Source organism: Balaenoptera borealis (assembly GCF_965194805.1).
Source record: "Balaenoptera borealis genome assembly, chromosome: 20".
In the NCBI taxonomy this organism is placed as follows: domain Eukaryota; kingdom Metazoa; phylum Chordata; class Mammalia; order Artiodactyla; family Balaenopteridae; genus Balaenoptera; species Balaenoptera borealis.
In genome coordinates this window covers 23,260,579-23,273,803 of record NC_138879.1, presented here as the reverse complement: position 1 = coordinate 23,273,803, position 13,225 = coordinate 23,260,579, and the positions used below count along the sequence as shown (strand labels likewise).

General features: G+C 44.0%; 2 protein-coding genes across 23 annotated transcripts in view; one reads left to right on the top strand and one right to left on the bottom strand.

The window, feature by feature from the left end:
* The first annotated feature begins 2,144 nt into the window (after positions 1–2,144).
* Positions 2,145–6,061, top strand: LOC309618614 (nucleoside diphosphate kinase B). Its single transcript, XM_082372643.1, has 5 exons — positions 2,145–2,305; positions 2,587–2,716; positions 3,669–3,770; positions 4,560–4,672; positions 5,805–6,061. The coding sequence occupies exons 2-5, from the start codon at positions 2,591–2,593 to the stop codon at positions 5,920–5,922; spliced, it is 459 nt and encodes a 152-aa protein (XP_082228769.1). The 5' UTR covers positions 2,145–2,305; positions 2,587–2,590; the 3' UTR covers positions 5,923–6,061.
* Positions 6,062–9,314: 3,253 nt separating this feature from the next.
* The window catches only part of MBTD1 (mbt domain containing 1), a 70,302-nt gene continuing 66,391 nt past the window's right edge, over positions 9,315–13,225 (bottom strand). For all 22 annotated transcript variants that reach the window (XM_082372573.1, XM_082372589.1, XM_082372574.1 and 19 more), the window contains one exon: positions 9,315–12,580. In XM_082372573.1, coding sequence (XP_082228699.1) covers positions 12,462–12,580 — 119 coding nt within the window. In that variant the 3' untranslated portion in view covers positions 9,315–12,461. The remainder of the gene's footprint in view (positions 12,581–13,225) is intronic.

Genomic DNA, 13,225 nt, shown 5'->3' with positions numbered 1-13,225 from the left:
AATTCCTAAATGTTGGAGTTTGGAGCAGAGAAAGGCTTATTGCAGGGCCATGCAAGGAGACGGGTGGCTCATGCCCCTGAAACCCCCAACTCCCCAAAGGGTTTCAGCAAAGCATTTTTAAAGGCCAGGTTGGTGGGGGTGGGGGTGGGGGGAGGGGGGTGGGGAGAGGGGGTGGGAGGGGGTGTGTGTGTCACAGGGTATGTGATCAGCTTGTGCACAGTTCTCTAGTTGGTTGATGGTGAAGTAACAGGGTGGTGTCCCAGGGGTTAACATAATCAGTCCTTAGGCTCCAGGAGGCCTGGGGGCTATGTGTTCATGGTCATCAAATAGTTAATATCTTCCATTTGGTGGGGGTTTTCACATCTGTAAAACAACTCAGGAAATGTGCATCAGGTACTATTATCTGGGTACTTCAGAGAGGAGCTAGAGCAGAGGATATGGGGGAAGGGTCTGCCCCAGAAGGCCCCACAGGGTCCTGCTCGGTTACAATTCCATAGACAGAATGCAGTCTGTGTCAGAAGGCAGAGCAGGCCCGAGGTGCAGGGGTGGTTAGTTTTCATGGGCTGGGTAATTCCATAGGCTAACGAGTGGGAGGAATATTCTAACTACCTTGGAGAAGGCTCAGGGGTTTCCAGGATTTGGGCCACCGCCCACTCTTTGGCCTTTATGGTTGGCCTTGGAACTGTTATGGTGCCAGTGGCTGTGTCATTTAGCAGGCTGATGTAGTACAGTGAGCGTATAATGAGGCGCAAGTTCTACTGGAAGTTGAATCTTCCACCATCTTGGGCCTAGTCGGTTCTAACCAGTTCTTGTTGTATCCAGTTTTTCTCAAGGGCTGTGTCATTCTTTAAGGATTGTGTCCTGCCCCCTTCCCTCTTCATTTATACCTTCCCCAGTTAAGGACAGTCTTCCCAGGAAGGAAAGGAGAGGTGAAAGGCAGAGGGCTGCTGTTGGCTGTACCGCAAGGTAGTGACCAGACCAAGGGGCAAACAGCTCTGCGGAGAAATATCCAGTGAAATTCCCACTCTTTCCCACAATTGACATTTGCTAACCCTGAAAAGGAAGCCCAAATAAAAGTGTACTGCAGATTGAGGCCCCAGGGAACACTGGGTGTCCTTGCTCCAGAATGAAGACTGCTAGTGTACTGTGGTTTAATGCTCTGCAACTAGAAGTTTGGAAAGCCAGCAAGGTGTAATAGAGGCCTGGACTGTCACAGCATCTAACACAGGTTATCAGTGCAATGCCAGGACCACTAGGGTGATGACACATGATTCCCGTAGTCAGCTCACCGCCCTGAGGAGAGAGACACTGGGTCTCTGCCCATCTCAGGCTGTAAGCACTGCTGGAGGGGTGGGGGTGGGGGTGAGTGTACACTTACTGAGAGGAGGGGCTTGCTGGCTCCTCCAGGGAAGCAGGGCACCACCAAAGGGTGGCTAGTGGTTTGTCAGGCAGAGAAGAGATAGGGATTGTCTGCAAATGTATGACAGGCCTGATTTCTATGAGAGAATCTAGAATTTTGTCAAGGGTGTGTCTCAGGCTGAACTGGCCACACAATGATGCTGGGGGCAGAGATCATCATCTCAGGGTGGGAACAGGGCAGCTTAATTGGGCTGGGAAGGTGGGTGGGGAGACAGGCAGGAGGGAGCAGGGCATGGGGTATTTTGCTAAATTAGCCTTGGATGCCATCCTCCAGGCAGGGGGAGTCATCAAAGCAGGGCCGAGGGTCAGATGGTGTTTGAGGAGGGTGCTGAGGGAGGCTCCTTGCGGGGAGAAATGAGGTTGACGCGCATTGGGAGGCCGCCAGTTCGGCCTAGGAGGGAGGTGGAGGGCTTGAAGCAGGGCTCAAGCAGAGCGAAGGGAAGGGGAAACTGGATTTCACAGGTAGGATAAGGACTTGTGCTAGACGGGGAGGAGAGAAAGCAGCTCTGGGCGCTCGGTGAATGGGGAAAAGCAGATGGTACTGGCCGGGGTACTGACTCACGACCAGGAGAGGTTTGCGTGCGCGCGTGTGAGGAGGTACTGAAGACAGGAGTTGGATTGAACGCGCGCAGTTCTACTTCTGGCACATCCAGGTGGGGTAGAAATCACTTCCTGCCCCTGGAGCCCTCGCTGCCTCATTCTGCAAACCCGGGGCGTGGACAGAGTCGTCCGGAAGCGTCCGGCCTCGCGGGTTGGGCGGTGGGCCGTCGTGGGTGTGGCCACCGCCGGCCCCGCCTCCGCGGGCTCCCTGCGGCGGTGGTCGCTCAGCTCTCGGCTCGGATCTCGGCTCAAGCCCGCATCGCCGCCCGCGCCCGCCTGCTTACCGGTAAGCCGGCGGCCCAGATCCCTTCCCGCCCTCGGGCCCCCTCGGTCCCGCAGGCCGGGCGCCCCCCCGGGACCCCTGACGAGTGTCCTCCGCGGGCACCCGGGGACGGCTGAGGGGCGGCGGCCCGGCGCGGGCAGGGCTGAGGCGTCCCGCAGGCCACGTGTCCCCGCCGTAGCGGCGGGCGGGCGCGGGAGCCACGTGGCCTCCGGGCCGGGGTCCGGGCCCCCTCGCGGCCTGTGTGAACGCGGCCGCGACGCCCTGACCGCACCTGCCGCCCGCAGGACCATGGCCCACGCGGAGCGCACCTTCATCGCCATCAAGCCCGACGGCGTGCAGCGCGGCCTGATGGGCGAGATCATCAAGCGCTTCGAGCAGAAGGGATTCCGCCTTGTGGCCATGAAGTTCCTTCAGGTGACGCGCCCCGCTCCCCTACCCCCGCGGCGGCGAGGTCGCGGGTGGTTTTCCTTCCCCGCAGCGCCGATCCGCGTGTCTTTTCCTAGTCGGAGTCCCCCTTGGCTGATTTCGGACCCGCGAATACCCCATTGCTTTGGGCCTCCAACCCCCACCCCCCCCAACCCAGGGCGCCACGGGCCCGCTTGACCCTTCCCCGAGGCCCGGGGGGACAGACGCCCTTGGAAGGTTAAGCGGAGGTGACGTGACTCAGGCTCCGGGGCTGCTTCCTTCCCGCGGCTGCGACGGGCAGTGGGCCGCAGGGGGGCAGCAGGGAGTGGAGGAGGTCTGCGCCCCGGGCCCACGCAGGTCCACCCAGGCACAGGATGGAGGCTGGAATCCTTTTGTGCTTCAGCTTGCAACTCTGAGATGATTGAGGTCTTAGGTGGGGTGTGCCTTACTCTGCCCTTTCTCTGCAGGCTCCCTTTGGCATAGGGCAGTAACTTTATCTTCCACATTAAATTTGGGGTACAGATCGGGACCTTAGGGGATAAGTACCTAAGAACTGAAATTTAAACCAAGCTTTCTCAGTTAACGTCTGAAATGTTTAAAAGGGCATTGGGAATGGGCCAGAAGGTTTGATATGACCTCTGTCTGGCATATTTCCTTTGATTGCAGCCAACACTTAACTCCCTAACCACCTCTTTCTAAGTATTATAACATCCGTCAGGTCATTGACATGAGGGTGTCTTCATGATCAGAACAATCTTTCCGCTAAGATAGCATCAGTTTCATGGTTTGGATGGGTTTTTTTTTTTTTTTTTTAAATACACACGTTATGAATGTGAGCTAAAATACACACCCAGACTTTTAGAGAACCTACCATGTTACTGGCGGGGGGGCGGGCGGGTTCTGAGGATGGGATAGAGCCGTATTTGAGCCTTTCTAATTGGTACCTCCTCTTCAATGCCAGGCCTCTGAGGAACTCCTGAAGCAGCACTACATTGACCTGAAAGACCGCCCATTCTTCCCAGGGCTGGTGAAGTACATGAACTCAGGGCCGATTGTGGCCATGGTACGTGCTTGTGGTGGAGGAGAGGGAACCAAGGAAAGTAACGGCTTATAGGTAACTGAGTTTGCTCAGTGTCTTCATGTTCCTTTTTAGACATCTTCCGCAGATACTCCAAATTCCTTGTTTTACAAAGGCAGCCTGCTGGAGTGAGTTAGTTTACAGAGCAACTGGGAACTTGGGAGGAAAAAGGAAGCGAGAATCAGAACTTAAAAAGAGTTCTCTGTGATCCTGTGCTAGAAATGAACTGGTCTATTTCTTCCTGTGGCATTAATGTCCAATTGGAAATGAAGTGAATAGAGGTAGAGGGTATAATAGGGAGTTAATAAAATTGTTGGGAAAGAAGCCCTACTTCCTGTTCCCTGAGGGTGACCTTTTCTTCTTTCTGCTTTTCCCTGGAATACATTTTCCCCTTCCATGTCAGTCTTTGCCATGTCTTGCTCTAACAGTCTTCTGCGGTGCCCTTCCCACTGATCCTGTTCCAGTCTGGTCACTTTTCTTTACCCTTTCACCACTATTTTTTTAGAGTTTGTGGCTGCATAAGGATTCTTCAGTCTTGTTAATCTGTGTCTCAGCCAGAGTGGGAAGCCCCCAAGTTGGGCAGACTTTTTCTCTGTATCCTAGCAATACACTTGGGATGGAGTATTTTATATAGACCCCTACTACTACTGGGGTTGGCTGATAATCATGTCACTGATTGGTCTTACTGATATGTGCTGTTAGGTAGGGGTAAATGTTTGTTTTTAATGGTCCTGAATGGCAGAACTGATGAAATTCCTTTTCCCTACTGTCAAGGTCTGGGAGGGCCTGAATGTAGTGAAGACAGGGAGAGTGATGCTTGGGGAGACCAACCCAGCGGATTCTAAGCCGGGCACCATTCGTGGCGACTTCTGCATTCAAGTTGGCAGGTAAGCTCCAAGGGACACTAATGACTTTTCCTCAAAGCCACTTAACTTGGGTTTAAAACAAACATTTTTGGCATATTCCAATTTTAGAAAAATTTGAACATTTAAATTAGGTGGTAATTATCACTGGATGAACGCGCTTTTTTTTTTAACATCTTTATTGAAGTATAATTGCTTTGAACGCTTTCTTAAATGGTTACTTCTCTAGGCTACTTAAAATTTTAGCCAAGGCATTGCACAAGGGAGCTGCCTGTGGTAGGTCCTTCGTGATAGCAGAAAGCACGGAGAGTGGGGCAAGGAAGGGGTCTAGCCTTGGCTCTGCCCTTTGTATCCAAGGGTGTGTCACTTTTAGCCTTTTTGGTTCGCTCACTCATCAGAATCTCTACAAAAATTTTTATAGTTATGAGACTCAAATGGAATAAAGGGATTGTCAATAAGCGTGAATGGTTTTTTTTTTGTTTTTTTTTTTATTTATTTTTGGCTGTGTTTGGGTCTTTGTTTCTGTGTGAGGGCTTTCTCAAGTTGCGGCGAGCGGGGGCCACTCTTCATCGCGGTGTGCGGGCCTCTCACTATCGCAGCCTCTCTTGTTGCGGAGCACAGGCTCCAGACGCGCAGGCTCAGTAATTGTGGCTCACGAGCCCAGTTGCTCCGCGGCATGTGGGATCCTCCCAGACCAGGGCTCGAACCTGTGTGCCCTGCACTGGCAGGCAGATTCTCAACCACTGCGCCACCAGGGAAGCCCCAAGCGTGAATGTTTTGATTGGACTTTGCAAATTAGTGTTGTAAGAAAATACAGCAGAAATGGCCGTGATAATGAATACGTCACATCTAGTTTGGGTTTTGGTCTGGGTATTCCTGTATTTTTCAAAATTTGAGAAGTAATGTTTTGTGGCAATCTTGGGTACAAGCACTGTTTTGAAAATTTAGAAGCATAATAAAGTTGAACCAAGTGATGCTTTTGGATTAAGTACTTCTATAGTTTTATAGTTGCTTTTAAGAGGAGATGCTTGGGGGTGGTCAGCTGCTTCAAGGAGCAACTGGCTGAAAAGGTCTTCAGTGACTGTCCTTTGCTTTATCCATTAAACAGACTTTTGTACTTTAAAATGTGGTAACTAGAAATTGTTCTCCTTCTTAGGAACATCATTCATGGCAGTGATTCAGTAAAAAGTGCTGAGAAAGAAATCAGCCTGTGGTTTAAGCCTGAAGAACTGGTTGAGTACAAGTCTTGTGCTTTTGACTGGATATATGAATAAGAGGTGGACGGAGCATCAGTCCCCTCTGGCACCACCTGATGTGTCCCTGGGCACAGCTCTTCATTCCACTAACTTGGAAGCAGTAGGATGGATGTTTCTTTCCTAAAGTATATCTACCAATAAAGCCTTTGAAAACGGGGTGCAGCCTCTGGTGATTGATTACTGGTTACTAAGCTGGAAGACGTGACTTGGTTCCCTGGCTATCGTAGTGTTATCCAGAACAAATTAATCCTGCTTGTTATGGAAAAATGATTTAATCCTTCTCAGCACCTGGTATACTTCCAGACTCTAGGAGGGAAAGCAGTGAGGCTGAAGAGGACAAGTGTGGCACTGGTTGCGTATCTGAGGAAACTAATAAGGAAATAATGAACATAATAAAGATCCCAACCACTTTAGCTGATGTAGAAATGCACATTTCTGTACAAAGAATTTGTTGAAACTTGGTAGAATGAAACATAGACTAGTCAAGTTGTCCAGATTTGCATTCTTGTTGATTGCAAATTGGGCAAGTTACGAATGAGGAAATGGAAGCCTAAGGACACCTGTAAGGTGAGGATGATACCATGGCAATGCAGGATTAAATGAAACAATGCATGTAAAGCAGTTAACCTAGTGCCTGGCCCATAGCTGGTACACAAATATTCCCTGCAACCCTACCTCCCTTCTTATTCTCTACCCTGGGATGCAATATTTATCATGCCTATTTCCTGGGCTAGTAGTAAGTGGTTACAAAATCCATATTGCCTGTTAATTTTGCTGGATTGGTACAGTTGTAAAATGATGCCAAAGAGCACCTATCAATATAAATTATAACTGTCACCTGGAGTCTGCCTTAAAAACGAGATTATAGAAATATGTGCATTTATGAATACCTGTTTTCTTAGGAAACTGGTGAAAGCTTTTCATGCCACTTCCATATAAACGACTCAACATTACGTTTTTTTTTTTTTTTTTTTTTTTGGCCACATGGCTTTGCAGGATCTCAGTTCCCCCACCAGGAATTGAACCCGGGCCACAGCAGTGAAAGCCCAGAATCCTAACCACTAGGCCACCAGGGAACGCCCTCAACATTACGTTTTTTTATGCACATTGCTATACTATAAGACAATGACAAACACATCAACAGCTTGGTACAAAGTGTCAGGATTCTAATTTCAAGTCAACGATTGACAAGAAATTTAACATTTTCTAGATTATTTTTTAGTTTCAAATGAATCTCATGTTTATATATGCTACATGCTTTCACTACATTAACTGGCAGTTATTGAAATTAGATCCTGGGGCAGGCCTGGGGTCTGCATTTTAGTGTGGAGGTGCCCACCCCGGATCCACATGCACAGTGGCTAAGGTACCTGTAATCAGCAGCAGCAGTTATTATGTATAGGCTTACTCTGTGCCAGGGATGTTCTAAGAACTTCACATACATGAATTCATTTAATGTTCACAACTCTTCGGAAGTTGGTACTAGTATCCTATTTTATAATAGGAAACTGAGTCAAGTTACAGAGCTTAACAAGTGAAGGAGTCAAGTTCCATAGACTCTGCTCTTGGCTACTGTGCTTTACTGCCTTTATATAGTTTTCCAAGTGACATGATAAAGTCATGAGTTTGGAGGGTGATGAAGTCAAATTTGGAGTGGTGAGAGCTGAGAGGAAGGATATGAATGTTAGGACTTAATTTGGTAGAACTGAATGAGGAAGGGTAGGCTATGGTGAGGACAAAAGCACTGCCTCTGGAGTTAGGTTGGGTTTTGGACCTAATCCTATATACCAGTTGGGTGTGTGAAAGTGGACAACTAATTCAGAACCTTTTATGCTTTCGTAAAACTGTATTTTAAACATATAATAAATGCATTTTTAAAAATGCATTACTTTTTATATAATTATTTGTTGTTAATAGGCAAGCCCTGCTTTGGCCTGCTTGTGAGGCTTGGAATTTTTTTTTTTTTTTTAAAGAGAGCGGTTGCTTGAGGATAAACAGCTAGGTTTTTTTTTTTAATTAATTAATTAATTAATTTATGGCTGTGTTGGGTCTTCGTTTCTGTGCAAGGGCTTTCTCTAGTTGTGGCAAGCGGGGGCCACTCTTCATCGCGGTGTGCGGGCCTCTCACTATCGCGGCCTCTCTTGTTGCGGAGCGCAGGCTCAGTAATTGTGGCTCACGGGCCTAGTTGCTCCGCGGCATGTGGGATCTTCCCAGACCAGGGCTCGAACCCGTGTCCCCTGCATTGGCAGGCAGATTCTCAACCACTGCGCCACCAGGGAAGCTCGAGGCTTGGAATTCTTAACAGGCCAAAAAGGGATGTTAACCTAGCCTCAGTAAGAGTGCAGAAAGGAAATAGTTGCTGTTTTCCCCGTCTCACAAGGCTGGATAAACAACACAGTGCTAAAGTTAACTTGTTTTGGGGAAACATTTGTTCCTCTTAAAACATGGGCATAAAGCACTTTAGGAAACTAGTTTCCCAAGAGGCGCATAACGGTTTAAAGAAGAATGTGTATGTCAAAGCTCGGGATAGTAATTGAGGCCAACCTGGGAATTCCAATTTACTAGGGCAACTGTTTTCAAGCCATTTAAGGTAGGAAGCAGGGCAGAAATTAGGTTCTGTTTTTCTTGGAATGTGTTATATTTTTCTAAAGTGATGAAATTAACTCCTAAAGATACCCAATCCCTCTCATTGCTATCTAACATCCATAAAATTCTCTACAAACTGCTTATGCAGGAAAAGTTGGATAATTTCCCACAGAGTCAACTGTTGATAAAGGAGGGTGTCTGCGTTCCCTCTTAATGTAAACAGCAAGAGCAAGCTGGGATAATTGATTTACATCCTATGAACCTTGTTGCTGAGGTTAATGGAGCTGGAAAAAAAAAAAAAGTCTCCTAGCAATCATGCCAACCCTGAAACACCATGTTCTGACTAAAGTGATTTAATTTCCCCACAAGGGGTCCGCACTCACCCCTCCTGTGGTTTTTGCCTATTCCCGCCAAGTGAGATCCTGGCTCAAATGCAACTATGGTATATATAGTCCCATATATATATATATCCACCCATATTCTCTTCCTCTCGTCAGCCAGCAGTAAATTCTTCCTCACTTGTGCTGGCTTACCTTATGAGAGTACAGGTTCTGTGAGGGAGGAACTTATCTGACTTTCCCAGGGGCCTTCGACTGCTTATAGAAGGCACTCAAGGGACTTCCCTGGCCGTCCAATGGTTAAGACTCCATGCTTCCACTGAAGGGGGTGCAGGTTCAATCACTGGTTGGGGAACTAGGATCCTGCATGCTGCGTGGCGCGGCCAAAAAAATAAATAAATAAGAAAAAGGCGGCACTCAATATTTTGAATAAAAAAGGAAATCCCTCAAATACCAAAGCATATTAAAGAATTGCTCATATACAACTTAACTTTATCGTTTTATTTTGTGTAAAAAAGGGCAAATTTAGTGAATTATTTTCATCTTGTACACAAAGTTATAATTTTAATGCTTTTCACATCCATGCTGAAAATTTGCAATTTGGTAAAAATGAAAGGAACATAAATTTCTCCAAAGGAATTTTTCACGCCATTATATACACTTTACGAGAAAGTTTCAAACACTTTCTCAATGATCACAAGTTACCAAGAAAATAAAAGATTAAATTTGTACAGATATTGATCTATTTATCAAATACATACAGAAATGATGTAAAAACCTTATGCAGTTTACTTTGACCTCTGTCCTCAAAAGATTTGCCCAGGGACAGATACTTTTCTTTTGTATAAATGACTGTGGCTTTATTTAAAATATGAAAATCAAAGGAAGAAACCCAGTTTAATCACAGTATTTTTAAAATCCCTTCCCAATAGTAAAGGATCATTACCAAATATATAGCACCATAATACAAATATTGATGGGAGAGGGTATTCACATCACACAAAATTAATAATAATAAAAACAAACAAACACTGAAAACCCGTGTTAGTATCCGTAGAATAAGAAGTTGATAACAGCTTTAGCTTTCCTCATACACAGCAAGGAAAAGGTTAAAGAGTTTAAACTACCAAAAATCCCCAAATAATCCTAACAGGAAAAAAACAAAAGAAACCCAAGGTCAGCAGTACATTTGAACCGTAGAAGAGAATGGGGCTACTGAGTTGTACACTTGGAGTTGTGGCTAAGACATAAATCTCCTCTGCATCAACTCATTTTCTGTTCATCGGCAGCAGGGAGTTAGAGTCTGAACAATGAAGAGGGCTTCAGATTGTGTTTATTCGGTAGGAAGTCCTTACCAACATTTAACGTTGGTCATGGGATTAAGACACGAAACACTTCATAAATAGGTGGGAAATCTGAAAACACTCAGAGCCTGGCTTTGCTGTAGAACTGGAAGCTTATAAAACCTGGCTACAAATGAGCATTTCACAGAACTAATTACCAGGCTCCAAATCAAATTCCTCCTGGTTTATTCAGTTCCCTATAGAGCCCCTAAGCCCAGGGTACTGTTAGAGCACACGATACAACTGGCTTCTTGTGTCCATATCATGGAATCAGAGTCCTGGGTTTAATTCACTAAGCCTGAGAATAAAGATTGTTGTAACCCTTGCTTTTTGGAAGTCTTCCAGGCTTTAAGTTTATAGGAAGATTCTTAAAAGTTAAAGATTTGGGAAGTGTGAGGATGTCACATTTACAGTAGGTCCCTCTCAGTAATGTTTAAGATAAATATCCAGTAATTTAACAGCTGAATTCACATATATCTGACACATGAGAATCAACTTGGCGTTGATATGATCTGCATTTATGCCCCTAAAGTCAGTATTAAGAAATGTTGACATGCGATTCCATACATTCTTACACTATAAAGTAACAAATTTTACTTCCAGTAGCAACTACAAAACCTTATGATATTAACCCCTCTTGCATAGAATGAGGTAAACCTGTGCATATTACCAATGCTATTATTCCCAAAAGTAGAGCAATATTTTAGAAAATAAATTGCTGGTTTTTAATGTTCTATGCATTTTAAAATTCAAACAAAAAAATCTTACCTAAAATGGTCTCCTGGGGCTTTCCATTAACATTTTTTAAAGCATTCCATAGGCTGAAGGACTGTAGAGGTTAATCATTTTGATTAATTTCTAATTAGCCCTACCTATATTCCAGAGGAGATGGTCAATATTACCACTCTGAAGAGGCCAGGCTAAGACCCAGAAGCACTTCCAGAACAGATGCAAGTAATTCCTGAGAGTTTAGTTTATGAACCTCACTGGTAAATGCTAAAGCTCTCTCATTCAGTCACAACTCAGAAAGTCAAAAAATGCAGAGAGCAAACCTTTCACCAATTTACCCTTATATCCTTTTTTCAAAGGAAGCCATGTGAATTTTAAAATAGGGAATGTTCAAAATGGTCCAAATCCGTTATTATTGTTAAAATTAATTCTGAATAGAGTTAAAGACAATTCATACTAATTTTATATTTTTATATATATATATATATATATATATATATATATATATATATATATGGAATTTTAAGAAAATTAAATTCTCTTTCAAATTAGTTTTCTAACAAATCCAGGATAGTAAAAAGCAGAGCTGGAATGATTTTGAAATCTAAACTTATCTTGGCTTTAAACAACTGTTAATTTGATTCTCCTGGTAATACAGAACATGTGTTTTGGGGTGTGGTTATACCAAGTATTATCTCACAGACGGAGAGAAATGGCAGAGAACTGATGAGAATCCCTTTTGTGGGGTATTTTTTAGTAAGGAAAATAAAATAAACTTAGGACAATATTGCATTTTCCCCAACCCCTCAACATGTAGACTGAGATCTTGTATATCTTGTCAACCATTCCAGTTTAACACTTTAGTGTTAGGATAATTTTACTCATTTTTTAATTAAAAGAGAACATATAAAAGTATCCAGAGTTCTTCCAGTTTCATACAGAACTCCAAAGAAATTTTCACAGAATGAAAAACATTTCTGTACAAATATTTAAAATGGGCTGCAATAAATGCCAACAAGCAGAATTAATTACCCTTCTGTGATCTATGTGGTGATGCGCTCTCCATGGGGCGGGGATGGGGGGGATGTTCAGTTGCATATTCTGCAGCAGAGGAAGCTGGAGATGTGACTGGCCTAACTTCCAAAATCCCAAAATCTCCCAACAGGTACCAAAAAGGTTCATTTGTAATGACAGTTCATTTGCATTTACAACTATATCCTTCTTAAATCATTTCCTTCAATCCTGCTACCTAAACTTTAATCTTACCAAAAAAGTTAGAATTTCAGTTCTTGTTAACAATGCACATAAATCCAAACTTGGAAAATATTACAAAATTCTTTCAAAAGCTTCAAATACAACACAAAAATTGTCCATCTTTATAAATTGAAAAATTTCCCCCCACAGCTAAAATAGTTTCCCTACCCACTTGAAAAATCTGGAACTGAAATTTTCTATGTTTAGCAAAATGTCCCAGTAGAATAGCCCTGCTGTACAGCTGGATTGATTATAAATCAGTCCTGTGTAAAATTCTTTCCCTCCCACCCTCAGTTTCTGAGCAACCTCAGGGCTCTTGTTTGATGTAGAAGTTGGCAGAGCCATTGCTTTCCTGATCAGATGCTCCTTGGAGGAAATTATAATCCTCTCCATCCATCAACTCCTCCTTCAGCTGCAATGTAGTCACTGCAAGAAATAAATGTACAAGATGTTATTAAGTCTTTCTAGAATATTCAGATTGCTTCATGTTCCACCAGCTTCACAGTTAATAAGACTTCTTCATGTCTTCAATAACTCTTAAAACTAACCCCCCCGAAGGAAGAGCATTTAATTAATTTTAATTTTCAAAGTATATTCGTAGTTAAGAAGAATTCCAAAATGGAACAATACTGCAAACTGGACACTGCACAAATGGACACTGTCAATGAAATGTTGAAGGTAATACTGATCACTGATTTGACTAGAATGATTAGAATTTTTCTCATGATTAAGTACTCACTTTTATGTCAATGTCTACATAAACAGCATATTTCTTGGATAGTGCTGAATAATAAGTAACACAACAAATGACTTTAATATGTTATTATCTCCAAGGAGTATCTAAAGACTCCCTTCATAAAAAAGATATAAATCTGATAATATTAAACACCTGTATTAAAACTAAAATCAAGAAAAACTTAAGTAATCATTTTAGGTAAAATAAAAATTGATTGACATCAGCAACGTGAAAATCCTTGGTATAAAAAACAGCTAACTTTGGGAATTCCCTGGTGGTCCAGTGGTTAGGACTCTGCACTTTCAATGCCAAGGGCACGGGTTCAATCCCAGATC

Bases quoted from the DNA above. Each gene is read 5' to 3' on its own strand.
- LOC309618614 (XM_082372643.1), top strand. From the start codon at position 2,591: ATGGCCCACGCGGAGCGCACCTTCATCGCCATCAAGCCCGACGGCGTG. The intron at 2,717-3,668 runs GTGACGCGCCCC...CTTCAATGCCAG, and splicing joins TGGCCATGAAGTTCCTTCAG to GCCTCTGAGGAACTCCTGAA. The intron at 4,673-5,804 runs GTAAGCTCCAAG...TCTCCTTCTTAG, and splicing joins TTCTGCATTCAAGTTGGCAG to GAACATCATTCATGGCAGTG.